The sequence below is a fragment of the Lepidochelys kempii genome, chromosome 2 (assembly GCF_965140265.1).
Source record: "Lepidochelys kempii isolate rLepKem1 chromosome 2, rLepKem1.hap2, whole genome shotgun sequence".
Lineage (NCBI taxonomy): Eukaryota > Metazoa > Chordata > Testudines > Cheloniidae > Lepidochelys > Lepidochelys kempii.
The window spans coordinates 250,954,552-250,982,506 of record NC_133257.1 but is presented as its reverse complement, the minus strand read 5'-3'; the positions used below and the strand labels follow the sequence as shown (position 1 = coordinate 250,982,506).

The following is a 27,955-nucleotide window of genomic DNA, read 5'->3' as shown; positions in this document are numbered from 1 at the left end:
AGAAAAGAAATGTCATAATGTGACTAGACACCATAGGAACACCACATCTCATACACCTAATAAAGTCCGCAAGAGGGAGCCCATCTCCAGCAAGCATTACAAACTGTGAAGCATTTACTTTGCCAGCTGTGTAATAAATAAGAGATACACTGAAATACACTAAATTTTTCCATGGACTCCAGAGGTGTTTGGAGCAGGCTCTCACTAGGTACTTTCACTAAATTTTGCAATATACAGCTAACTTAGGTTCTACACGAGTGCATTTACTACTTTCACATCAACCATTGTTAAACTATACACCAGGGATCAGCAACCTTTGGCATGCGGACCATCAGGGAAATCCACTGGCAGGCTGGGACCGTTTGTTTACCTGCAGCATCCGCAGGTTTGGCCAATCGCAGCTCCCTCTGGATGCAGTTCACCGTTCCAGGCCAACGGGGGCTGCGAGAAGCAGCGTGGGCCAGTGGGAGCTGCGACTGGCCAAACCTGCGGACGCTGCAGGTAGACAAACCGTTCCGGCCCACCAGCAGATTTCCCTGACGGGCCGCATGCCAAAGGTTGCCGATCCCTGCTACACACACACACACACACAGTCCATTTAGTATATTTTAATCACAAAGTGAGATTTTCAAAACTCTTTGCTTAGGGTTGGTCTACACTACTGCAGTTAATCCATCTAAGTTAAGCTAATTCGGTCTTGGGATGCATCAGGCGAGGTATTTCCAGTAGAGATAAGGAGGTATTAGTACCGTTATACAAGGCACTGGTGAGACCTCATCTGGAATATTGTGTGCAGTTCTGGTCTCCCATGTTTAAGAAGGATGAATTCAACCTGGAACAGGTACAGAGAAGGGCTACTTGGATGATCCGAGGAATGAAAAACCTGTCGTATGAAAGGAGACTCAATGAGCTTGGCTTGTTTAACCTAACTAAAAGAAGGTGAGAGAAGATATGATTGCTCTCTATAAATATATCAGAGGGATAAATACCATGTAGGGAGAAGAATTATTTAAGCTCAGTACCAATGTGGACACAAGAACAAATGGATATAAACTGGCCATCAGGAAGTTTAGACTTGAAATTAGATGAAGGTTTCTAACCATCAGAGGAGTGAAGTTCTGGAACAGCCTTCCAAGGGAAGCAGTGGGGGCAAACGACATATCTGGCTTCAAGAGTAAGTCTGGTAAGTTTATGGAGGAGATGATATGATGGGATAGCCTAATTTGGGCAATTAATTGATCTTTGACTACTAGCAGTAGATATGCCCAAAGTTAGATGGGGTGGGATCTGAGTTACTACAGAGAATTCTTTCCTCGGTGTCTGGCTGGTGAGTCTTGCTCACATGCTCAGGGTTTAGCTGATCACCATATTTGGGGTCGGGAAGGAATTTTCCCCCAGGGCAGACTGGCAGAGGGTTTTTCGCCTTCCTCTGAAGCATGGGGCACGGGTCACTTGCTGGAGGATTCTCTGCACCTTGAAGTCTTTAAACCATGATTTGAGGACTTCAGTAGCTCAGACATAAGTTAGGGGTTTGTTACAGGAGTTGGTGGGTGAGATTCCATGACCTGCATTGTGCAGAAGGTCAGACTAGATAATCATAATGGTCCCTTCTGACCTTAAAGTCTATGATTCTACTTCAATTACATGAATAGCATAACTGAAGTACACGGAGCTAGATCCACTTACTGCGGTGTCTACACTGTGCTGTGTTGATGGGAGACACTCTCCAGCCAACGTCCCTTACGCTTCTCGGGGAGGTGGAGTACACAAATAGATGGGAGAGCACTATTCCACCAATTTAACGTGTCTTCACCAGACCCACTAAATCGACACCACTGCATCGAGTGCAGCAGTGCCGATTTAGCTGGTAGTGTAGACATGGCCTTAGTCAAATCAAAACAAAATATTTACTGGAAAATTCAAAGGCACTTCTCCTAAAGGAGAGCTATTTCTTGCCAAATTTCAATTTTTCAACCTCAGCCAATTTTGGTGCTACAGCTCTTCTAAAAGAATTTTTAAATTATAATTTTAAATTATATAGGAAATATTTTTCCCCTGTTCTCCTATACAAAAGCAGCAGAATGATTTTTGCTCAAATTTTTCACATTTCCCCTTCAGCCAGGGGAGGGAGTATTTGCTCTCTGACAGGATTATTGTTCTCATTTAGTATTCAGTAAAAGGTTAAAATCTATGTGGTTGACCGTAGGTAGAGAACGAAAGAGCTGCTCTACATGGTATATTCCTGCTTCCCGTGGGAATTAAAATCCAATTTTTTTTTTTAAGAATAGGGTGACAAGGAATGATGGTCTTACATCTGTAAAGTATTGCATGTCAGTAGAGACATAAAATTAACCAAAGCTAGGTAACATAAGAAGAATGTCAACTAATTTTGGAAAAGTGGGAGAAGAAAGGAAGGAAACAAAGAGAAAGGGAATGCTGCCTTAATATGTTCCAAGAGCCAGAATATTTAGTTTGCTCCAAATATCTTAGAGGTTCTGTTTTTGTGTGTTTTTTGTTGTTGTTGTTTTTTTTTTGAGGGGGGGGTTGTTTTTTAAAGTTAACTTACAATTAACATACAAAAGCAAGGTTAGATGGTGCCAGAGAGATAGGTGAACAAAGTCTAAGTCAGAGTACAGAGTTTAGAGGAGGGATTTGAAGAAGGAAAGGGTGGGATGCTTGTCACAGATGAAGAGGAAAACCATTCCTGATGTAGAGGTGAAAAGACACAGTAATAAGTGGGTGAAGGACTCAAGAATTAAGAAGGGGGTTAAAAGCAAGGCACAAGATGATGATAAGGAGGAAATGGAACCAACATGTAGGCAAACACAGGCAAGTAAAACTTCAGGCCAGCATATCTAATCTTCTACAACAAGTCTCATTGGAGGAGGTCACAGAGCCTACACAATGCCTGGCAACCAAAAGCATCATATCAGTGAGCCAGATGTATTGCCTCTGATTGGGTGGTTTGGTGCAGCTGAGAGGAGCACAAAGCAAGAACTGCTCTGTACCGGATGCATGGGGTTTGGTTCTGGGATTTCTAAATTCCAAGCCTAATCAGGCCCCATTACCTGACCATACTGCATCACTGCCTGTCACATGCAAAGGATAGGGATACTGCATAGAAAATGAAACTGCCCTAGTTAGATGCAGAGCTTGGAGTTACATGTTCAGAGACAATGGCTTTCAGCATGGAGCAGAAATAAAGGGGCATAATTGACTCAGGTTAGTGAAACACGGAAATTCTCAATACCAGGAAGCAACAGCTTGTCTCAAATTCACTTAAGAGATACTACACTCTAAGCTTAACCAACTAGAAAGTTTACCTTTTAAAATATTGGGACTTCAGAACCACGTATCAATTTTAAGCCTCATCATTGTCCATCACACTGTCTAAAGAAGAACTAGGTACCTCTGCTTTTTGATAACTCAGCAAATAGCTATCTTTTCTATTAGCAAGTTGCCCCCTGACATCACAAGGTATGTTTTTTCCTCAATTGATACATCTAAATCCAATGACAATCACCAATTCCTCACCAAGATGCATCTTCTCATTGCAGTATGTTAGCTGCTCGGAACTACAGCAACTATATATCGGTAGAGCACTAAGCACGCTTACCATTATTTGAATTCTGGCAGCGCCCAAAGTGCTAGACACTGTCAACACACAGGGAGACAAGACTCTACATTGAACAATTTCACTTTAACAAAATACCATAATAAATGTGGCAAGATCAAAATATATAATTTTATATACATGATTTACTTTAAAAATAAAAGCAGCTAAAAGTCACTGCTTCTCAATCCATCCATTGTAGATGACAAGTTTCTTGTATGAACCGCTAGTCGCATTTGAATAAATAAACTATTTTTTTCCTCCATATCCCTCTTTAGCTCACTGAACATTATACCTACAGGTGTCATAAGACTTTTCTTTCACATTTCCAAGTTACTTAGCTTCCTGTAAAAGCAGTTCTTATGCTATACATGTTTCTGTATGTAAGAACAGTAGCTTTTGTGTTGCCTTCCCTTAGTCAACACAACCCTCAAAAAGCCAGAATGGTGATGACTTGTAAATTTGCTGCTGTGCATTAGATTACAAATGCCTAATTTATCAATGGCATATAAATCAAGAACATTTACAATTTTGAGCCATTATGCCAGTAAGTATATTAAAAACAAAAGGATCACTCAAAACCAGAATATGCACTGGAAGTGGTGTTAACTGTTAAAATGTGCTTTTAATTACATTATGCAAGTACTAACCATGAATTAGAGAGCCATTTAACCACTGAATATAGTAGTTTTGTGGAAAAGAAAGCAGGATCTCATTGCTGATTATTGAAAAAGGTAGAAGCAGGACGGCACCAGCTGAAACTGCAAGAGTGAAGGTACTCAAAAACAGCCTGGAAGTCAAACAAATGTATCATTGTTACTGCCCATAAAATAACATGTTTCAAACAACAAAGTAGTTAACCTAATTCATGGGGCTCATCACAAAAATGTATCAATTTACACTACAAAAATGCACATATTTTGAAAGGTCATATTTACAAAAGTACATCGCTACATCTTTATTTTTCAGATATGAGGTGGTTTACAGAATTATCAAAATTATATAAATGAAAATAATTCATTCTTGAAAAAAATATTAGGACTTTTCTTCTCTAGGGTTGGAATACATTCATGATCCAAGCTCAATTAAGTATTTCAACATATAATACCTTGGGACAATATACCTTTCCTTAAAACTACTAAGGAAAGTGGTGAGATTAACAGAAGGAGCGATTGAAAGATACCACTCACTGGTTCAAAGTGAATTAATGCAACTATTAATCACTAAAAATGTCAACAGGATCACAACTGAACATGACTATTTAACCATGCAATTGTAGATTTACTGTGTTTCTTTCCATACAAAGCATGGACCCATCATCATTTGATGGGCTAAAGATTATTTTGTTGGCTAGATAATAGAATGAAGGGAAATCTCAACTAAAAATAAAATAAGCATTTAATATTTTGAAGGGAAAGGTATACTGATCTGAAATACTCCAAAAACAATTTACAGTAAGTGCCATTTTTTCGCTTTTAACAGAATTATACCCTTTTCAAGAACACAACGCCAACCAAAAATTTTATTCAAGTGTAAGTTTGACACTAAAATGGAACTCTATAATAATTTTCTGAACGGCATAACTGAAAATTAAGATATATATTGGACTAAGACACTTACAGGGAAAGTGTCAATAATTATATTGTTTGACTGTAGAATTATTTTCTCCCTCCCCCACCCTCTCACAAAGAGAGGGTCCATTTCTACAAACTCTTACTCGTTCCCACAGTCATTGTTTACAAGTATTTCCACTACAGTCAATTTGTTGTACTACGAAGTGGTCTTAAATGGAGGTATAGCCATCCAGAATCGTACAGTGTTAGTTTTCTTTAACCAAAATTCTGATGATTACTATATGTGACGCAGTATCAACCTGCGTGTTTGTGAAGTTAAAGTTTAATTAAAGATAACAAGCATTCAAAGCTAATGAACAAGAGAGTTTAAGATCATTAGAACAGAAGGCAGCTTATATTACATGTATACATACAATGAGCAATTCTTATGGCTTCAAATTTAATGAAAGAAGTTAACATTAAAATTTAGCTAGCATAAAAAATATTGTCTTGTACTCAGTTACTTACCTTACCTTATAATTTTACAAAAAACAAATATCACTTGAAGATTCCAAATCCAAAACTGAGGTACCACAGGTACAAAACAGACAGCCTGGCTAGAATACGTACATTTTCTCACAGATGCAAGCTAGTTAATCTATGCTGCATGCAGAGTTGTAGCAGTGTTGGTCCCAGGATATTACAGAGACAAGGTGGGTGAGGTATTATATTTTAAAAGGCCAATTTTGGTTGGTGAGATATATACACTTCACCCACCTTGTCTATCTAGTTAATCTGTAATTTACCGAAGAAGTTCCTCATAAACGCAGAGTGTAACCGCCTGAAAAGCAAGTAAGGAGGCTGGAATAAACCGGTCAGCAAGGCAAAATAAAATAGCCTAAGCCTAAAGTCTGCAATTAATCTTTTCTCTACAAGAAAGCCCTTTCACTAATTACCCACAATCTCTCAAAACTAGAAAGCAAAGTCTGAAATTCTTAGTTATACTTATTTAGTATTTCACATTGTTTCTCAGATATGTTTTTCAATAACACTTAAGTGATTTTTTGGATTCAAAGCGGGTGTCATTCACTACTGGTAGGGGAAGTGTGGTTTCTAAAAAATGCAGCAGTACCTTCACACTTTCACTGTGAAATAAGCAACATGTCCCTCTCCCGCAGCATGCCCGTACTGCTGGAGAAGTACCACTGCATGGCATATAGCACCCTACCACAAGCATAAGGGAGAGTGCTGAGCAATTTGAAAACTGTTTCATAATATCTTCAAGCCCACAACAAATAGCAAAAAAAAGCTATTTCACATTTGTAAAGGAACAGGGTGGAAGTAAAAAATTGTTGGTTGCTCAAAAATAGACCATCAGCAACAAAAGATTGTATCTTTTCAAAATGTTTTCCATTTAAGAGGAAGGGAACTAAAGTGACACTGACATCTGTTAATCAATTTAAAGAAAAATTCAATAGCAAGAAATGCTAAATTGCACGAATACATCCTGAATTCAGCTAAGAACTTAGTTCCAGAAGCCTAACAATGGAAATAAAGCAAAGTCACAGCTCAAGAAGCTCTCCCAAACATGATTTGGTGTTTATTTTGGGTAAGGAGAGGAAGACTTCGACTCCCTCAGGGAACGGATGGCCAGGATCCCCTGGGGGACTAACTTGAAGGGGAAAGGAGTCCAGGAGAGCTGGCTGTATTTCAAGGAATCCCTGTTGAGGTTACAGGGACAAACCATCCCGATGAGTCGAAAGAATAGTAAATATGGCAGGCGACCAGCTTGGCTTAATGGTGAAATACTAGCGGATCTTAAACATAAAAAAGAAGCTTACAAGAAGTGGAAGGTTGGACATATGACCAGGGAAGAGTATAAAAATATTGCTCGGGCATGTAGGAATCATATCAGGAGGGCCAAATCGCACCTGGAGCTGCAGCTAGCAAGAGATGTCAAGAGTAACAAGAAGGGTTTCTTCAGGTATGTTGACAACAAGAAGAAAGCCAAGGAAAGTGTGGGCCCCTTACTGAATGAGGGAGGCAACCTAGTGACAGAGGATGTGGAAAAAGCTAATGTACTCAATGCTTTTTTTGCCTCTGTCTTCACTAACAAGGTCAGCTCCCAGACTGCTGCGCTGGGCATCACAAAATGGGGAAGAGATGGCCAGCCCTCTGTGGAGATAGAGGTGGTTAGGGACTATTTAGAAAAGCTGGACGTGCACAAGTCCATGGGGCCGGACGAGTTGCATCCGAGAGTGCTGAAGGAATTGGCGGCTGTGATTGCAGAGCCATAGGCCATTATCTTTGAAAACTCGTGGCGAACCGGAGAAGTCCCGGATGACTGGAAAAAGGCTAATGTAGTGCCAATCTTTAAAAAAGAGAAGAAGGAGGATCCTGGGAACTACAGGCCAGTCAGCCTCACCTCAGTCCCTGGAAAAATCAGGGAGCAGGTCCTCAAAGAATCAATCCTGAAGCACTTGCATGAGAGGAAAGTGATCAGGAACAGCCAGCATGGATTCACCAAGGGAAGGTCATGCCTGACTAATCTAATTGCCTTTTATGATGAGATTACTGGTTCTGTGGATGAAGGGAAAGCAGTGGATGTATTGTTTCTTGACTTCAGCAAAGCTTCTGACACGGTCTCCCACAGTATTCTTGTCAGCAAGTTAAGGAAGTATGGGCTGGATGAATGCACTATAAGGTGGGTAGAAAGCTGGCTAGATTGTCGGGCTCAATGGGTAGTGATCAATGGCTCCATGTCTAGTTGGCAGCCGGTATCAAGAGGAGTGCCCCAAGGGTCGGTCCTGGGGCCGGTTTTGTTCAACATCTTCATAAATGATCTGGAGGATGGTGTGGATTGCACTCTCAGCAAATTTGCGGATGATACTAAACTGGGAGGAGTGGTAGATAAGCTGGAGGGGAGGGATAGGATACAGAAGGACCTAGACAAATTGGAGGATTGGGCCAAAAGAAATCTGATGAGGTTCAATAAGGATAAGTGCAGGGTCCTGCACTTAGGATGGAAGAATCCAATGCACAGCTACAGACTAGGGACCGAATGGCTAGGCAGCAGTTCTGCGGAAAAGGACCTAGGGGTGACAGTGGACGAGAAGCTGGATATGAGGCAGCAGTGTGCCCTTGTTGCCAAGAAGGCCAATGGCATTTTGGGATGTATAAGTAGGGGCATAGCGAGCAGATCGAGGGATGTGATCGTTCCCCTCTATTCGACATTGGTGAGGCCTCATCTGGAGTACTGTGTCCAGTTTTGGGCCCCACACTACAAGAAGGATGTGGATAAATTGGAGAGAGTCCAGCGAAGGGCAACAAAAATGATTAGGGGTCTGGAACACATGAGTTATGAGGAGAGGCTGAGGGAGCTGGGATTGTTTAGCCTGCAGAAGAGAAGAATGAGGGGGGATTTGATAGCTGCTTTCAACTACCTGAAAGGGGGTTCCAAAGAGGATGGCTCTAGACTGTTCTCAATGGTAGCGGATGACAGAACGAGGAGTAATGGTCTCAAGTTGCAGTGGGGGAGGTTTAGATTGGATATTAGGAAAAACTTTTTCACTAAGAGGGTGGTGAAACACTGGAATGCGTTACCTAGGGAGGTGGTAGAATCTCCTTCCTTAGAGGTTTTTAAGGTCAGGCTTGACAAAGCCCTGGCTGGGATGATTTAACTGGGAATTGGTCCTGCTTCGAGCAGGGGGTTTGACTAGATGACCTTCTGGGGTCCCTTCCAAACCTGATATTATATGATTCTATGATTCTAAGAGGGGGAAAAAAAGTCCAGTGGCAAAAAGAGCACAGAATTGGGAAGCTAAGGCATATGACTCCATACAGTGGCAATCTTCAGAGATAACTGAAGAAATTTATTATAATAAGCCAATAAATCAGAAAAGGGTACAGTGCAAAGTCAAGGGACTTTGTGAACAAGACCTGCTATTTAAGATCTTTTTTGAAAAGTACTTCTTTTAAGGAGATGAACATTTAAGTTCTTCAATATTATCAAAACCCACAGTGATTAGGTGTGTTTTTGTGAGTGCATTTGCGTGCTTAATGTAACAGTCACAAGTATTACATATTATGTTTTTAAAATATTGAACAAGACAATCACTTTAATGCTAATTATTCAGTGAAATGTTTAACTATAAAGCAGATCATATGAAAGTTTAAATGGACAGTAAAATTAATTTATTTTTAGTTGAAGTTTGGGATGATTACTGTACTGATTTGACTTGCAACAGAGGCCTCGTGGGATTTCTCCAAACACCAGGATAAACAACTGAAAGAGCCACATTTAGTTGTCCTTAAGTGGAAGCAATGGTTAAAACATATTTGGAATGGAATAATTTGGGTAATTTTTACAATTATATATTCATTATATATATTTCTGGCAGGAACAGAGAAGATTTTGCCTGAAAAAAGAATAAAAATAAGAGTTACATGAAAATAGGATATATGCATAAATAATGTTATGCTGAAATTAAATGTATAAAGCCTTCTCGTCCTCAGTCTTGGGTCATTTACACATTTATTTATATATTAGGTAAGTGTTTAAGGTAAAACTATGTGCTAAGATATTAAAGGTGATCTTTCCTGTAACACCTACCGAGGAAAGACTAGAAGTATTTGAAAAAAATCTTTGATACCTGGCATCAAGCCAGACAGGAGGAGTAACTTCATCAGATGTTTTTGTCCTTACAGCAGAGAGCCCTGGTCTTGGCCTGAGCAAAATCCCTTCTAGTACCCAAGCGGGTTTAAAAAAAAAAAAAAAAAAAAAAATCACACTACAGAATACCATTAAAGCCTAACAATGATTAGTTGTCAAAAAAAAATTCCCATAATACTTGTCAGATCAGAAAGTGAAACTATGAGTCAAATGTTATATCTACACACACACGTGAGCATCCATTTAATATCAAAAACTTAAGGTGGGAATAACCTGTCTACATCTAAAGTTTAAATTACTGTGCTATGACAAATGTGGTCTCTTGTTTCAGTTATTTAGACAGCTTATTTAGAACATTCTAAAAAGTTAATCCTCTGCATTGTCCACAACAAAATAACTACAACTCAGTCCCCAGTAATGCAAGGAGCTCTACCCAACTGATCACCCTTATGTCTTCATGGAGCCCGTTACTTCCCCACTGCCTGGGAGTGGATCAATACATATGCTTGAAGGTGTGTGTGAAAGTGGGCATGCAGTGGCCCTGAAGAAGAGAATAAGACAAGAAACTAAAAAGAAGTACAAGAAAAGGAGGTAAAGTAGTCTTTAGGAAGAAATGGGGAGAGAAAGAAGACAGAACAGGAGACAATATGGGGGGGGAAATCTATGAAAGGAGGAGGGTGGCAAGACAAGAAAAAGAAGAAACACCACACTCAAAACAATGAAAGAAGGAAAGTGGAGTAGAGCCAGAAATGGGAAAGAAGGTGTAACAAGAGAATACAGTAAAGTTACGCTTTTAAATTGCAAAGGCATGGTCATTTAGTGGCATGCCTAGCGATGCATTTTTAGTGGGGTCAGTCCTTGTGGTATTCATATGTAAGTGGGAGGGAAACAGTGTGTGAATGAGCATAGGAGAGGGCAAGAGAGAATGGAGTGCTGCTAACTCTTGTGATTTTACTGCAAGTACCACAGTAGTAGATGTTTTTTCCTAAAGCTGCAGCTCTTGGAGTCTTGTTATGTGGGAATCTCAGCTTTCATTTATACATAGTTTATAGCCCTCACAGCTGTAGAGAAGCGCATGAAAACATGAAATGCTAAAAGACTGAAACACCAGAAGGCAAACAAAGAGAATCCTCAATTAGCTATTTTTTAAAAATCTCATGGTATCTAAGCTAATCACATGATTTTTGAATGAGTGGGGTTGACAATATTAAGAATGGGAAGGAAGAGATAAAGTAAATAAGAGGGGAGAGAGGGATCTGGACAGAAGAAGAAAGAAAACGAATAAATCAGCAGGGGAATAGTGAATAAAGAGAGGGAAAATAATGAGGACAGTTGGACTTCAGTTAGGAGAGAGTCAGAGTTAACTAAGGCCTTGTCTAAACTACTCAGTTTTGTAGACAAAAGCCAGCTTTCGTTGACAAGACAGTGGAGGTGTACACACTGAAATGCTCCTCCTGCAGATGTAACTCCCCAGCTATGCTGACATAATAAAATCACCTCGTCGAGTGGCAGAGAGCTTTTTGCAACGTAGTTAGAGCAACGCAGTGTCAGTGTAGACACCTCACTTGATTACATCACCCTAATTTGCCTCCAGGTGTCCCATAATGCCCATCACAACCGCAGTTTGAACTCTGTTGCCCAGAAGGTTCACAGGTCGGCACTCCTCCCCCGTTCAAAGGCCTGGGAAGTTTTGAAATTCCTCTTCCTGTTTGCTTGGCGTGCACAGTTTACACAGCATCTTCCTAGCTGATGATGCCGGCTTTCTGCAGCAGACACTCTCCCCTGTGGAGCACACCAGAGCTGTTGGATCTGCTGAGTATATGCAGAGAGGAGGCTGTGCAGTTGCAGCTTTGCACCAGCTATAAGAATTTCAATAACTACAGGCTGATTGCTAGAAGCATGCATGAAAAGGGGCAAGAGAGGGACATGCAGAACGGTTGTGCTAAAATCAAGGAACTGAGGCAGGTGTACCAGAAGGCAAGGGAGGCCAACCGTCATTCAGGTGCGGCACCAAAGACACGCTGCTTCTAGAAGCAGCTGCACGCCATCCTCGGTGGCAACCCCACCTCCACCACCAAGAGCCCCATGGATAGTTCGGGGGACTGATGGCAGCATCTAGTGGACTCAACCCAGACAAGGAAGTAGTGGAAGAGAAAGTGAAGCTGGAGGATGATGTGGAGCACGTGGCAGAGTCATCCAGGGGTGCGGCGAATCAGGACCTCTTTTCCACTCCGAAGGAGTCTGGTCAGTCCTAGCACTCCAACTCTGGTGCGCAGGATGCAGCAGAGGGGAGCTCTGGTAAGTGCTCATTTTGCTTTAATACTGCACAGTGAGAGATTGAGCTCTGATGTATTTTGTTATATGGTACAGGAGGGATAAGGGCCTGAAATTAGCAACAGAGCCTGTCTATCTACACAGTGGGGCCACGGCGGAAAAGTTTATTAACGTACACAGAGAAGTACCTGGAATCCTCCACAGTGATCTTTACAAAACTTTTCTGTTAGGTATTCTGCAATCCTCTGCCTAAAGTTCCTTGGGAGAACTGCCTTGTTTCTCCCCAGCTGTAGGAAACTTTTCTGAGCCACCTGGCAATTATTTCTGCAGGAACCAGAGCAGCACACAGGCAAGCAGCATACCGAGCCAGACTGAAGCCACACACATGCAGGAGATACACCCCTGCATCTTGGGTTACCCTTAGGGGTGAGATATCTGGTTCAATAGCCTAGCCTGTGGAAAAGGGTACCAATATTCAGAATAGGCTCCCTAGCCACTTACAGTAACCCCCTTTGCAAACCACCCTTTGTCCCTTCTTGCCCATTTCCCTTGCCCACCCAACTCTCCCCCTAAACTCATCGTATCTGGGACTTGTGCTGGCCTGTGTGCTAGACAAAGGATAGTGAGAAAGAGGTGTGTGTAACTTTTGTGATTCACGGCTGTGAGCGCACTCACAATACTGTGTCTGTTCATTGTTTCTTTGGCTTCTGCAGATGTGCCCTTCAGGAACCACTCCTCTATACCGGTGGAGCACCTCTGTCAGGTAAGGCGCCGATCCAGGTGGAGTAAGGAGGATATGTTTTGTGAAGTGCTGCAGACAACAGATGCAGCATATAAAGAAACAAGAGCATGGAGGGAGACAATCAACGAAAGACTCAGGCTGGATAGCCAGGAAAGGACACAGGGGCAGGAGCGGATGATAAAGCTCCTGGAGGGCCAGACAGAAATGTTGAAGGTCCTCATTAGCCTGCAATCTGAGCACATCCATGCCCAACTCCCACTCCAGCCACGACAGAACTCCAGTCCATGCCCTCCCCAAACTCTCCCACCACATTCCTTGCATGTTCCTGGTCCCTCACAGTACCACATGCACTCCACGCCTAGGGACTGGTTTTCCAACAAAAGCTGTACTTACATCCAGCTGTGCGGGCCCTCACCATGAAACCGTTCCTCTTTGCATGTCCCCTGTTTGACCAAAAGTTTGTAGTTTATCCTGTTATTAAACTTGAGTCTTTGAAATAAAATGAGTCTTTATTTGTGACATGCATACAGACATCACTCAGTGCTAACCATCAAACACAATGGCTATAGGTAGGAATATTTGCTCCTTGCAATTAACGCTCAGGAAGCAAAACACTGCAGGAGTAATTCCAGGTGGCAAGTAAGCATTGCCTGGCCAAATGCAACACACAAAGACACATTACTGGGAATCATCATCAAAATGCACCTTCAAAGCCTCCTTAATTCAAACAGCCTTCTGCTGTGCCCCTCTAATTGCCCTTAGGCTGGCTGCTGATTTTGAGCAACCAGATCCTTAGCAGTCTACCCCTGGGGAAACTTATCCCCCTTTGATTCGCAACTATTAGGTAGCGTACAGCAGACTGCAATGACCATCAGAATATTTTCCTCATTGAGGTCTATCCAGCCAAAAAGACATCTCTAGCGACCATTTAATCAGCCACAGGCACATTCAAAGGTCATTTGGCACCTGCTGAGCCTGTTGTTGAAGCTCTCCTTGCTGCTGTCTAGCTTCCTGGTGTAAGCCTCCTTGAGTCATGGGAGCAAGGGATTGGCGGGATCTCCCAGGATCACTATGGGCATATTTTCACTTCCCCCATTGGAATCTTCTGTTCTGGAAAGAAAGTCCCAGCATTCAGCTTTCTATATAGTCCAGTGTTCCAAAAGATCTTGCACCTTCCCCAACCCACCCCACATTTATGTCAGTAAAACATCTCCAGTGCTCCACCATCGCATGTAAGACCATGGAGAAGTAGCCCTTTCGGTTGATGTACACCGTCACAAGATGGTCGGGGACCAAAATTGAGATGTGTTCTATTTATCACCTTACCACAGTTAGGGAATCCCATTGTCTCAAAGCCATCAGTTATTTCCTGTACATTATCAAGAGTCACAGTCCTTTGTAGCAGGAGGTGATTATTGGCCCTGCACACTTGCATCACCACACACCCCCACGGTGGACTTTCGAACTCCAAACTGATTCATGACTGACCAATAGCAGTCTGGAGTTGCCAGCTTCCACATAGTGATTGCCACTCACTTTTCCATGATGGGGGCAGCTTTCATTTTGGTGTTCTTGTGCCAGAGAGCTGGAGCAAGCTCTGCATATTGTTCCAGAAAGGTGACTCTGCACATCCAAAAGTTCTGCAGCCACTGCTCATCATCCCATACGTACATCACTATGCAATCCCAGCACACAGTGCTTGTTTCCCAAGCCCAGTACCACCGTGGCAAGCTGTTCAGTGAATGCCAGCAGCAATCTTCAATTATTGTTCCCTGGCAGAAAGCAAGGCAGGCATGTCCCGATTCATTCTGTTTCACAGCTCATGAAATACTGCAGGTCCAGCCATGTAGTGTTCATAATGCTCATCACCAGAATGGTCAGCAGCTCAGGATCCATGCTGTCCGGCAGAGATGGCGGGTGCAGAGTTTACAAGGGCTGTTGAAAGTAGGAAGTAATAAGCCCATGGAATGATGGGACGGAAAGAACTACATCATGTCCCAATGATGCACTGCAACCTGTTTCCAGAACTCCCAGCAGCAGAAGGGTACAGAGGTTGGCGAGTTGCACAGTGGGATAGCTACCCACAATGCAAGAGCAATGACTGTGGATGTGCTCAGCCAACACACGGAGCATTGTGTGGACGTGCGCAACCAATCTTATTAGTGACTTATGAAAGTCAACATAACTTACGTTGACTTAACTCTGTAGTGTAGACATGACCTAAAACTAATAAGGAAAGTGAATAAAGAGTTTATGCGAATGGGGAATAAAAGAGTTGTGTTCATAACCTGCCTCAGTCTGCCATTCTGCATGCATCCATTACAACCTATGTTCTAAACTACAGGTGAATAACTAAATGGGTGCTCCCAGAGGCAGGGTTCCCCCCACCCATAAGGCAATGCTCTAAAATAACTGCTTAAAGAAAAGCTGTAATGTTTTTCTGCCCATGTGCAGTAAACACTATGCAGACAATTTTGCCTGTTTACATTTTACATTATTGCAAATTTAATTATATCAAGGAACTAAGAAATGTACATACGAAATTCTGTTGACAATGGCATCTTCATCCTCCTGCTCATCTGAAAAATAATTTATAGCAGATTTATATATAGGTAGCTGTAGAAACTAAAAGAAAGATGAAAACAAGTTACTAAAACAGAAAAACTATAGGTCAGATCAAAAATTTTGCATTACTGAATCCAAATCCATGATTTTTGTATTCTGTAGTAGACATACATTTTGTAAATTAACGTTACCCATTTCCATTAGTTTTCCTGAAAGAATATTTTTCTTAATAAAAATTAGTGCTGCTTTCCCTCCACCTTTACACTCCCTTCACTGGTTTCTTAATCTCTTCAATCAAGACAATTAAAGAGCATTGCTCAGGACTAAAGGTATGTCTACACTGCAAAGTTGTCGACAAAACTTTTGTCTTTCATAGGTACGTAAAGCCCCCCCACGAAAGACAAAAGTTTTGCCGATGCAAGTGGCAGTGTCAATGCGGCTTTGTCGGCAGGAGCACTCTCCTGCCGACAAAGCCAACGCCGCTCGCGTGTCTGGAAGTATTTTGTCAGCAAAAGTGCCAACAAAGTACCAACAAATAGGGTTTACACATGCTGACTTGTCGCTAAAAGTTGCATGGTGTAGACAAGACCTAAGGGTTACCTCTTTGATGGCTTGTAAGATTAAATTAGTGTGTTTGGAGGATAGTCATGACAGGAAATTCCTTTCTACATCACTACTCTTCCTTAAAATTACGAACAGCCTTCAAACAAGTTGAGGGGAAAATGGGTTTGAATACATCGTAAGAATACAGGCTAAAAATACACAAGAAACACCCAGTCTTGGAAAAACAGTTGTGAATTTTATATACAGTGAAAAACAGCACACACATGTACAACAGTAATAACCTGTCTTTGACTACCAGAGGTGATACCAGCACCTCTCACCTAGTCTTAATTCCTCCATGAGTCTCTGGGTTTCTCTTCTGGCATTTTAGAGAATTTTCCTTCTCTTATCCCTTAGGTATTCCTCCTATTTATGATGGGCTGCCACTCAGCTTGGAATCTTTACTTCTTTCTTGTTCTCCTTCATAACCTTATGAACAGCCACAGCCCCCTTTTTATGATGTGGCCTCCAGAAATGAAATTCCACTTTCAAGTCAGTTTTTTTTTCTATCCCCTTCAAGTTTTCCATGTTGCCCATCCTGCATTGTGAATTATTTTCCAGGCAAAAGAATGCACAAAACCTGTCCACAGCAGACCTGAATACATTTCCAAATTTGGATGTGTCCAGTAACAGGCTTGCTTCACACTCCGACAAAAGAATTCCATGCAAGTAGCGTGTATAGCCTCTGTGCTCTTGACAGGGCAATCATTACATTAGGACCTGGTCTCCCAAAATTAAATACAGACAGTTATTTATGCTTAAAAGAAAGCCATGGCCCAATCCTCAACAGCTTGTGGTAGAAGTGGCAAGCAAGTTAATAAAGGAAAAAAATTTGAGTTCTTTTGTCTGAGATGAAACTATTACAACTATCAAACTGCTCATTGGTACAACTGTACAATCATGACTTTGGAGTTTCCAATTTTGATTGCTTATCCAGGCAACTTTAATTTTCTATAAATGTATATCTTCCTATGGAATTAATATAAAAATAATTCAGCTTGCGGACATTTGGTAGGTTCTTTTGATTGTTGCAGGAAAGTGTTTTGAGTTAAAGAGTCCTTTGTGTAATGACAAAGATGCTAAAGTTGACTTCTACCTGCATGTAAATTAACAATTACATATTTAGAACTACATAGCATATTCTTCAATTGCAACCAAAACTCTGACATAAAACAACTGTCTGCAAACTGTTTCCTATGGGGCATCTCTTAAATGAAAGGATTTTTGTAAAGGGCACAGGAAGGAAAAATTTGCTGGAAGTTGTAAGGATCTATTTTATGTTTTTGCAGCACATGGAATAGTCATCCAGTCAGTATGTTGTTACTGTCCTTAAAGCTGGTATAAGAAGTACGCAAACACAATCAACTCAGAGGAGCACTAGATAGTGGTCTCTGGCTGATTAAATTAGGCAGAAAAGGAGGGCAAGCCCATCTGTAAGCCTTTTTGTGCTTTCACAACACCCATTTTGAGAGATATACAGTAGCTTGTAAAAACAGTAAAGGAAAGAAATTACTACACTGGAAAGACTTGAAAATGAAAGATCTACAGGAATCCTAGTGAAGACATTCAGCCAGAGTGGAAGCCGTCTTCCAATACTCAAGCTGCCCTTTGGCTAGGCTTAGTATCCATGATGCAAAGTGTTGCAGTCACAGACTAGTAAACCCTTCTTCTGAATGAAACCTAACAAGAAAATTCAGGGCTGTGGAGCAGCGTTAAGCAATTGGCTATGTTTGCCCTTTCGCACTGGCTACCTGAACTGTTAAGAGAAGCGTGCATGTAGCTGGCATCATCCTGAGGAATACAGTTTTCTCACCGATGATTTTTAAATCAAGATTGGATGTTTTTCTAAAGGATATGCTCTAGGACAGTGGTTCTCAACCAGGGATAAACATAACCCCTGTCGGTAAGCAGAGATCTTCCAGGGGATAAATCAACTTCTCCAGATCTTTGTCTAGTTTTACAACAGTCTACATAAAAAGCACTAACAAAATCAGTACAAACTATAATTTCATACAGACAAAATGAGAAAGTAAGCAATTTTTCAGTAATAGTGTGCTGTGACACATTTGTAGTTATAGGTGTGATTTTGTAAGGAAGTAGTTTTTAAGTGAGGTGAAACTTGGGGGTATGCAAGATGAATCAGACTTCTGAAAGGGGTACAGTAATCTGTAAAGGTTGAGAACCACTGCTCTAGAAATTAATTTGAGAAAGTTCTATGCCTGTGCTATACAGGACATTAGACTAGATGATCACAAAGGTCCCTTTTCACCTTAGAATCTATGATCTATTATTTCCTTCAAGGACTGGGGACAAGGAGGGTGGTTTTGTAGGAAACAGGTTTAGGAAGAATGCTGAAATAGATCTGCTTCTGAGCACTGGGGCCACTAAAATCAAGACTTCTTTTAAAAGAAAGCCACTACTTCCCTCTACAAACCCAGCAGGTAAGGTGTGTAGCCCAGTGGGCCAGCTTACTTCTATTATATTCACTGCTTTGCATTAAATTCTGCTTTATTATATTTAGCAGTAATGCACGGAACCTACAGACTTGTATCCTGTAAGACACTGGCCTCAGCAGTTAGCATGAGGCCTACAAACTTTGGCATACATAAACTTAGGTAAGCCACAAGTTTTGGGGAACTGGAAGTAGAATGTAAGGGGGAATTCTGTCCATAATGACATCAGCCAACCATAGAAACATGAACTAACACCAGCTTCTGGAAGGTTTTGGACAGAACATCTGACCGCAAGAGTGCCATGGCAATGAACTGACGTATATGATAATGGGGTGAAATCATAAATATACTAATCTATAGAAGGAGGACACCTTAACATTGGTAAGGGGAGGAAATACAAATAACGAAGAGGGGAGAAAGCTCTACTGAATATGCATTAGACATGGTAACGTGAGCGTAGGAGAGGGAGAGATGTAGCCCTGGAAGGGGCCAGAACGATGGCAACTGGTGAAGATGAGGAAGGCGACAGTGCTGAGGAAGATAATGGCTAACATTTCAGATTGTTCTGCAAGGGATGGTGTGAGTATGGATGTTCAGATGTACTTTTGTATTATCTCTATCTACTTTACGGAGTTAGAATGTGTGTGACTTTGCTAAATGTATTAATACATTTTTTATTTGCAAATATAGAAGAGTTCCTATAGTTTGGCTGTTGCACCTGTGCATATCAGGGTTCCCAACTATATAATAACTGTAATAATATGGGGCCTGATCTTGGGAAAAGAACCTATCTAGCCTTAAAGTGATAACTGGGGATTTTTATTCATAATCTGTAGATCAATCTAAGCATCTTAAAGTTCAAAGTTTGGTATTAGGGACCCAAGCTGGAGGCTGCCTATAGGTTTCCAATTCAGAATCATAAGAACTCAGGTGAGAAGAAAGAATAAGGGAGCTGAAGGCAGGAGGAGAAGGGAGTAGGTGGCAGCTTTGAAATGTCCCTTCTCTCCCCTCCCAAATTTGGTCAAGTGACATTTAAAAATAATATAGTTAGTCAGTGAGGTGACAAGAACGGGCACCACTATTCTACAGCAATTCTCTTTGGGGAAAAAAGTTATACCCTACTCATTTTTTAAATCAAAATCAAAATTTAAAAACTACTTACCTGTTTTCCTTTTGTATCTTGTGATTACGAAATAGGAAACTATATAGAGAACAGCAAATAGGAGAAAACAAATCTGAAAAAAAGAAGTTTCATTTAATTAGGTTAATGAAAAGTCTGGATTATATTGTGCATTTATCAGCTACCCAAAACTGAAACTAAATTCTAATCAAACAGCAAATAAGTGCTATACTTAAAATTGTGTTTTACTCTTGAGATTTCTCCATGTGCTTTAGAGCTCAATTAATAAATGCAACTCAGTTTACTTTGTCGACTATATCAATTTGCTACATTTTTCAATAAATGACGATTAAACTCCAAATAAATTCAAATGCTAGAGCCAAATGTTTAAAGGGTTAGTGCATCAACTCATTTCCAAAAATCCAACTTTAATGCATGAAACTGTTGCGGGTGAAGAAGTCTGATGTCTTTCTACTCCTCAGCAGGTACCAGTCAGCATCATAAAGCCTCCAGCTAATTTGAAAAAGTTAATCAGGATCACTGGTCCCATGCACCAGAAAGGCCCATGATCAATTTAGCAGAATGCTGTAAATCCGGATTAAATTTCACTGGCAGAGCTTATATGAGATCTCTGCACACAAAGCTTGATCCTGCTCGTTGGTTATCCTCATCATCTTCATGAGCAACCAAATTAACCCAGAATTGGAGAAACAAAATCTGAGTTCCTGCTGCTCTTCCAAAAATGGAAGTCAATTTTGAAAGTCAAGCATTATTTGTAGAGCATAAATGTTAAAAAACACTTTTGCTTATAAAATGTATTACTCCAACATTCTATAAATGTTACTTATTGTGTTTTGTATCTGTTTGCCTGTGAAAATAAAAATGTAAAGTGATATTTAAACTTAACTGATTAATGTACTTTGTCAGTTAGTGCAATACTGTTCTTCGTATGTACCTACATATTATAATAGCCCCTTAAATCAACTGGCAATGTGTATTAAAAACATGAAAGTGAGTTTGAAGATCCATAAACTTCAAGGCACACTATCCCTTCAGACATTCCGGGGTTGTTACTATTTATTTTTGTGAATATGTATTAAACAAACACCTAGCTAAATCATAGCAGACACAGTACAGTTATCCAAATGAATATTGAAAGAAATATGCTATTAAGTGTAAATTGACTCATATAAAGCCCACTTTGCTCCTTAACCCATAAAATAGTTTTTGAAATTGATCTACTTGTGTCTATGAAATGTAATATTAGCACAAGAAATCTGTCTTGCTTAGAGCTGAGCTTTAACCTGCATTAGTCACCAACTGAGGTTTGTGAAACAAGTCTGTCCTACAAAGACAGACAAATGCTAAACTGCTTCTCCAGATAGTACTCTTAAAGGCAGCAAGTGTTAAACTGACTATCAGCTTAAATCTAGAATGAAAAAAGCTATTAGAGATGGGAGAACAAAAAAGGGCACAGAAATCATGTTGGGACGAAATTTAAAATATCTGACCTAATCCAGTTCAGAAGGGAAAGGTGGATACTGCTTTATCAGAAAGGATGCACAAAGAAATAGTAAAATCATGACAGGAAATATTAATAAAAACGTAACAGACAGAGAAACTCATCCTATGAGTAGTTACAGACCCTTCATAGGAGAAATGGGTTACTAGGAATTTATACCAGGTTCACCACTGTGGGATCTAGGTGTCTGTAACTGTAGACCTCTCATTGTATTCAGTGATGTAGTAGCTGTGTCGGTCCTAGGATATTCAAGAGATAAGGTGGGTGAGGTAATACCTTTTATTGGCCCAACTTCTGTCAGAGAGAGAATGAGAGAGAAACTTTCAAGCTTACACAGAGCTCTTCTCAGGTATGGGAAATTTACTCAGAGCGTACGGTATGTCTCCACTGCAAATAGAAACCTACAGCTAACACATGCCAGCTGACTTTGGCTCTTGGTGCTTGGGCTAAGGGGGTGTTTAACTGCCATGTAGACATTCTGGCTTGGGCTGGAGCCCAGGCTCTAGGACCCTGAAAAGTAGGAGGTCTTATAGCCCACATTACAGCTCAAGTGTCTACACCACAATTAAACAGCTCCTTAGCCAGAGCCCGGTGAGCCCAAGTCAGCTGGCATGGGCCAGTTGCAGATGTCTAATTGAAGTATAGATGTACCAGGAGTGTCACAGCTGAATACAAGGTGGAACAGATTGTTTAGCATAAGTAGCTGCCATATATTTCAAGGGACCATTCAAGGTGAAGTGGCCCATTAACACTCCTCCAGTCACATGGAGAAAAGGAAGGAGAGGGGAGGAAGCAACTGTGAGGGCATTATTAGTGAGTTAAAGATTGTTGTAATAAGTCATAAGTCCTGTGAGACTATTCAGTCCATTATTTTTAGGGTCTAGTCAAGTTATGAATTTAAATTCCCAGACTCATCTTTTGAAAGTGTTGAGCAGGTTTCCTTTAAGGATGAGGACTGATATAGAGCAATCACTTTGTGAAAAGTGTTCACCATGGTGATGTGGTGGTTTTGTCGTTTATCATTTTTCTGTGAGTTCATTTGAGAGCATATTGATTGTCTGGTTTCACCCACATAGTTGCTATTTAAACATTTAGTGCACTGGATTAGGTACACATGTGGTGATAGGCACGTGTAGGACCCACGGATCTTGAAAGGTGTATTGTGGAGGGTGTTGATCATTGTGGTAGTAGACATATGTCTTCAGGTTTTGCACCTGTTGTTCTTGCAGGGTTTAGTGCTGCTTTGAGTTGGTGTGTCCTAATCTGTGGGGAGCTTGCTTCTGATAAATTTGGCGAGGTTGGGGGATTGTTTCAAGGTCAGGAGAGGAGGTTCAGGAAAGATTTCTTTCCGGATTGGGTCCCCATCGAGTATGGATTGTAATTGTTTGATAATACCCCTTTGTGATCCATCTCTTGCTCCAGGAACTATCCTATATTCACCAGTTAACCATTAATCAATCTGCATCAGTTAACAAAACAATTCATAATGCTTGCCCTAAGTCACGTTTCTGACCAAAAAGCCAGAAGTTCATAACTTCACTAGTTTCCAAAATAAAAAGTTGACACGTTTGAAAAGTGGTGCAGCAAGAACACAGCAACAGAAGTAAATCTGATTCATGTTACACTTCTGATACACCTGAGTTCTCTCTCGAAGATACAACAGCAGGTACTTTATGCGGTGCAGATTCAGCTCTTTTGGTCTTTTCCCTCTCTCCATAAGCAAAACACTAAATTGTGATTGTTTAGGGCTACTGGCAACTGAAGTGTAGTTTATCTGGTTAATAAGAAGGTTAAGTTATGACTTCTGCTTTAAGATTGGTTCCAGTTAGCTATGCTGTCACCTGGTGGATTATTCTGACTATGTCTGAACTCTGATGACCAGTCAGATCAATGACCAAATCAGCACCCTGCAAACTGGATTTTCGGCATACTGCAAGTGGTTTAGCTCCTCTTATCCTGTGCAAAGTGTTTCTAACTAATAGAACTGTTCTGGGATTTGTTATGTGTAGGCTTAGCAAAATTTGGAGTTTTTATAATTTCTATGGATAATAATGATTTTTTTAGCTTTTTTTCAGTTTTTAGTTGCAGGAAATTATGGGGTGTCAGACAATTATTTAATTACAGCAAATGTTGAGATTCAAAAATGTAAAGCTTTATAACCTTTAAAACACAAATTGTCAACACCAATTCATATCAAGATATACAAAGAAAAAAAATCACTAAATGAAACTAAACTTCTCAAGCAGCATTTCTCTTAATATTTGCCTATTTGTAAATCTCAATCATCATCAATGGAAATATTTTATCATTGGTTTGTGTATGTGTGGTGAAACTGACTTTTACTGACATTTACCAAGAAAAATCTAATCCTTCCAAGCCTAGTGATGTGAAACTAAGACTACATTTGGCCAGAGAACTGAAAACTCAAAATTAAATGTGGTATTGAAGCTATGAAATGAGTGCATGGTTTTGCACAGCTATACCACAAAATCAGGTGAAAGATTACAACTAAGCTTCAGTTGGAATTCTGAATGCAAAAATGCAAATAAAAACTTGGAGGCAATGATGCAAACTCACAGACAGACCAAAGAAAAATGTTTGCATGAACTTCTGCAAGCCAGACTGCTGAATTTTGTGCAAGCTCTTGAGGCTACTTCCTGACAGAAGTGGCATACTATGGAGACTGAGGACTTGACTTGCTCCTTCAGGCAATTCGCCCACAGGTGCAGCTGTGGAGGAAACTCACCAACAAAGGGAGGGCAGGCAGAGATCCCACTCATCCTCCCCTAGGCTTCTAGTTAGAGACTGGAACAGGAAGTGTTTTTATGCTCCTGCCTAGGCTATTTGGAGATACACTAAATTAGCACATTTCCTAGATGTCCTGTCCCCAACTTTCCTCCAGAGCCAGGCATACCCACCTTTGGAGCTATACCAGACAGCTGTGGGCCTTCCTGTAAGGATGTGGTTGTGGGCAGCTGACATCCTGCAACCAATTTCCAAGAGAATTTTTTGTGCATCCAAAGGCTAGCAGCTGCAGTTCTGATATCAGAAGCAACATACAGATAAGTGACTATGGCTCAGAACCCTTCTCTCAGTGGCCCACTGAACGATGGGCATTTCATAACTTTCAGAATTATCCCGTTAGGGTCAGCCTCAGCAGTGATCTTTCCATGTTCAATAACTGGAAATATTTTGCACTGTGCAATTAATGACAGTGCATCAGGTAAACCAACTTAATATTAATAACTCTGGAGAACAGTTTTTTAATGATATTTCCCTGACTTGCTTTAGGCTAGTCCACATATGTTGTTTTGCATACTTCAGATAGAAAACAAGAAAGAGTATCAATGAACTTGCCTAGATCAGAAGTTCCCAAACTGGAGGAATGCTGGGGGGGGGGAGTGGGCGGGGAGGATAACAAGCCTGGGTCAGCCCACATGGAGGGGCAGAAAGGGAATGCCTCCCAGCCCCCACTACCCCCAGCTCCGCTATGACCCCAGCCCCAGCCCCAACCTCAGGGACGGGGCTGGAAGCGGAGCCGCACCCGTCCACAGGCCCAGCTGTGGTTCTGCCCCGCCCACAGCCCCACTCCTGGCCCCAGACCCACCCCCAGCTGCAGTCCCAGCCTCGGCCCCCTAACCCCTGTCCACAGATGTAAGTACCTGAACTTTATTCCACATGTACAATAGCTATTGCTAACTCTTAAGACCTTAACTTTTTAAATATCAGAAACACTTTGGTCCAGGATGTGAATTTCAGTTAAAATTTGAAGTTCACCACTTTCATATATTTATATGCATTACACAAGTTGTTTTATCTCAAGTTTAACAGATATTTTAGATCTCTATTACATCCAAAAAACTATGTTAAAAGAGCATTAAAGTTGCATTTTTCTGGAAAGCAGTGACTATGAAATGAATTTAGGGGTTATAGTGGACGAACAACTGAACATATACTCCCAGTACAATGCTGTAACAAAGGGGACTAATAGGTTCCTCGGATGTACTCATAGATTTTAAGGCCAGAAGGGACCACTGATCATCTAGTCTGACCTACTGCCCAACACAGGCCATACGACTTCCCTGAATTAATTCCTATTTGAATTAGGCCTTCTTCTTTAGGGAAAAATCATCCAATCTTGACTTCAATATTGCCAGAAACAGAGAATCCACTACAAACGTTGGAAGGCTGTTCAAAAGGTTAACCCTCACTGTTAATATACTTCTTATTTCTAGTCTGAATCTGTCTAGCTTCAACTTCCAGCCACTGGACCTTGTTATACCTCTGTCTGCTAGACAGGGGACTAGTTAATGCAAACCCCTAATGCAGGTATCAAGTTTGAGGAAGTTTCATCTCCTGAGGGAAACAGCATATACTGGTCTGACCTCATTCAAGAGGCCTGGCAAACAAACAACTGCCAACTGTATAAAGAGACAGCCCCAATCTGGGAGAAGTGTCACTTATACCCAATCCAAAAACTGACATGAAACTGTGACCATGAGAATCAGGCCCTGCAAAAAGGATCTAAATTGTTTTATTCCCACGGGGGGCCCCAAGGGAAGATTTTGCCCTGGAACAATGTTGAGTATGTCATTACCCAATTATCCCTTTTTGACTACAGGTACAACATTAGCTTTCTTCCAGTCCTCTGGAACTTCCCCAGTGCTCCAGAGACTTATAAAAAAAAAATCAACATTAACAGTCCAGACAGCTCCTTGGCCAGTGATTTTAAAACTCTTGGAGGCAAGTTATCCAGACCTCCTGATATTAAAAAGTCTAACTTTAGTAGATGCTGCTTAACATCCTCCTCAGATACTGTTGGAATAAAACTATGTCATCATCATATGATATGGATACATATGGTGTTTTCACAAATATAAAACAAATATTTAAACCCTTCTGCCTTTTCTGCATTATTATTAATAGTTCTACCATTTCCATCTAGTAATGGACCAATAGCAGAAGTTTGGATTTCTTTTGGTTCTAGTACACTTAAAAACTCCTCCTCATTGTCCTTAACTCTGCTGACCATAGATTTCTTGTGTTTCCTTTTGCTTCCATTATCAATTTTCTACAATTCCTAGCCCTGATTTATATTCATTGCTATTTATTTCCCCTTTTCCTTTTTTTTTAAATGGCAGATTTCATTTGCCCTCTAAAATAGGCCTGTTTTTTAATCAATGTAGTTTTCTCTCTCAATTGTGGCTTTTCAAGAATCTCATAAAATGTTCTTAAACAGTTCCCAACTATATTCACATTCTCTATTTAAGTTCTCTCTAAGCTAATTTGTATCATTTGTTTTCTTCTTTATGAAATTTGGCCATTTTAAAGCATCAGATTTGATTTGGACTTTACATGTGGGTTGGACATTATGTGCAAACAAAATAATCAAGTCATGATCACTAGCACCTATACAACCAATAATTTTTAGTTCTGTGCAGCTTATAGGCACATATGCACGCGAGCACACACACTACAGACAGGTTCTTAAGGAGTCAGTCATACTGTTCTCGTGTGATTTGATGGTCTGTACCAGACACCAACTAATACCCCTATCTTGTTATTTGTCTGTTAGAACACTGATCCATAAAAACTGATTTTGTGACCCTAAGAGTCCCTCAATTCCAGTTGGCACTGAGGGGCTCTTAGGGTCATACTTCACCTCTTACAATGACGCAGTAGGGTCAGGCACTGGCTGATCCATAGGCACTGAATCAGAACCCTCTTTTCTGCACAGGTCATCTGCTACTATATTTTCCTTCCCCTCAACATACACAATTTCCATGTCATAGTCTTGGACCATCATGCTCCATCACAGCAGTTTGGAAGTGGAGCCTCTGATTCTGTGTAATCAAACTAATAGAGACTGGTCAATTAGAACCCTGATTTTTTCTGGTAAAGGGACAGGGTCTTAACTGGTTGATTGCCCATACAATGGCATAACACACATTTTCTGAGACACAGTAATTCTGTTTGGTGGGTGTCAAGTTTCTTACTTAAGAAAGCAGTGAGATGCTTTTTGTTATTTTCCCATGACTGCATTAATACCACACTTAAATCAATGTCTAAAGCATCAATAAATAGTGCAAACATTTTGTCAAAATCTAGACCGGCAAGAACAGGCTTTTCTGAAAAGATTTTCTTTACCTTACCAAAACCCTCTTGACAAGCCTTTCTCCACACAACTCTGTTTGGCTGTTTCTTTATGAACACGTTTGTGACAGCAGACACAGTGTCCCTGAACCCATGCACAAATTGGCAGTAACAGTTAACCCCCACCTATGAAAGACTGCACCTGCTTCTACATCTGGGGTGTGGCCCAATTAATAATAACTTCTCTTTTACAGAATTGGGCAAGATATGCTCTCTCCCTACTAAATGTCCCAAATAAGGAACTTTGGCTGCTCCTATTTTATGTTCAGATGCCTTTACAGTAAGACCTGCATCTTTGAGTTTTGATAATATAAATAACCAAGTGTTCCTTGTAATCTGACCAAGAGTCACTAAATACTGCTATATCATCAATATAAACTCATGTAAAGCCTTGTAATCTACTTAACACGTGGTTGACAAGCCTCTGAAAAGTGACTTAGAATCATAGAATATCAGGGTTGGAAGGGACCCCAGAAGGTCATCTAGTCCAACCCCCTGCTCAAAGCAGGACCAATTCCCAGTTAAATCATCCCAGCCAGGGCTTTGTCAAGCCTGACCTTAAAAACCTCTAAGGAAGGAGATTCTACCACCTCCCTAGGTAACGCATTCCAGTGTTTCACCACCCTCTTAGTGAAAAAGTTTTTCCTAATATCCAATCTAAACCTCCCCCACTGCAACTTGAGAC

At 40.8% G+C, this 27,955-nt stretch overlaps 1 protein-coding gene across 4 annotated transcripts in view; it reads right to left on the bottom strand.

Annotated features, from left to right (window-relative positions):
• LMBR1 (limb development membrane protein 1) overlaps positions 1-27,955 on the bottom strand; it is a 151,833-nt gene that overhangs the window by 97,094 nt on the left and 26,784 nt on the right. For 3 of the 4 annotated variants that reach the window (XR_012157623.1, XM_073334557.1, XM_073334558.1), the window contains exons 2-4: positions 19,638-19,710; positions 15,394-15,433; positions 4,264-4,403 (exon numbers count right to left, since the gene is read on the bottom strand). Coding sequence is in view for 3 of the 4 variants with exons in the window: in XM_073334557.1 (XP_073190658.1) it covers positions 4,264-4,403; positions 15,394-15,433; positions 19,638-19,710 (253 nt within the window). In the remaining variant the exon portion in view is untranslated. Of the gene's footprint in view, positions 1-4,263; positions 4,404-5,796; positions 5,913-15,393; positions 15,434-19,637; positions 19,711-27,955 lie in introns of those variants that run through there. The other variant, XM_073334559.1, reaches the window with a different exon arrangement.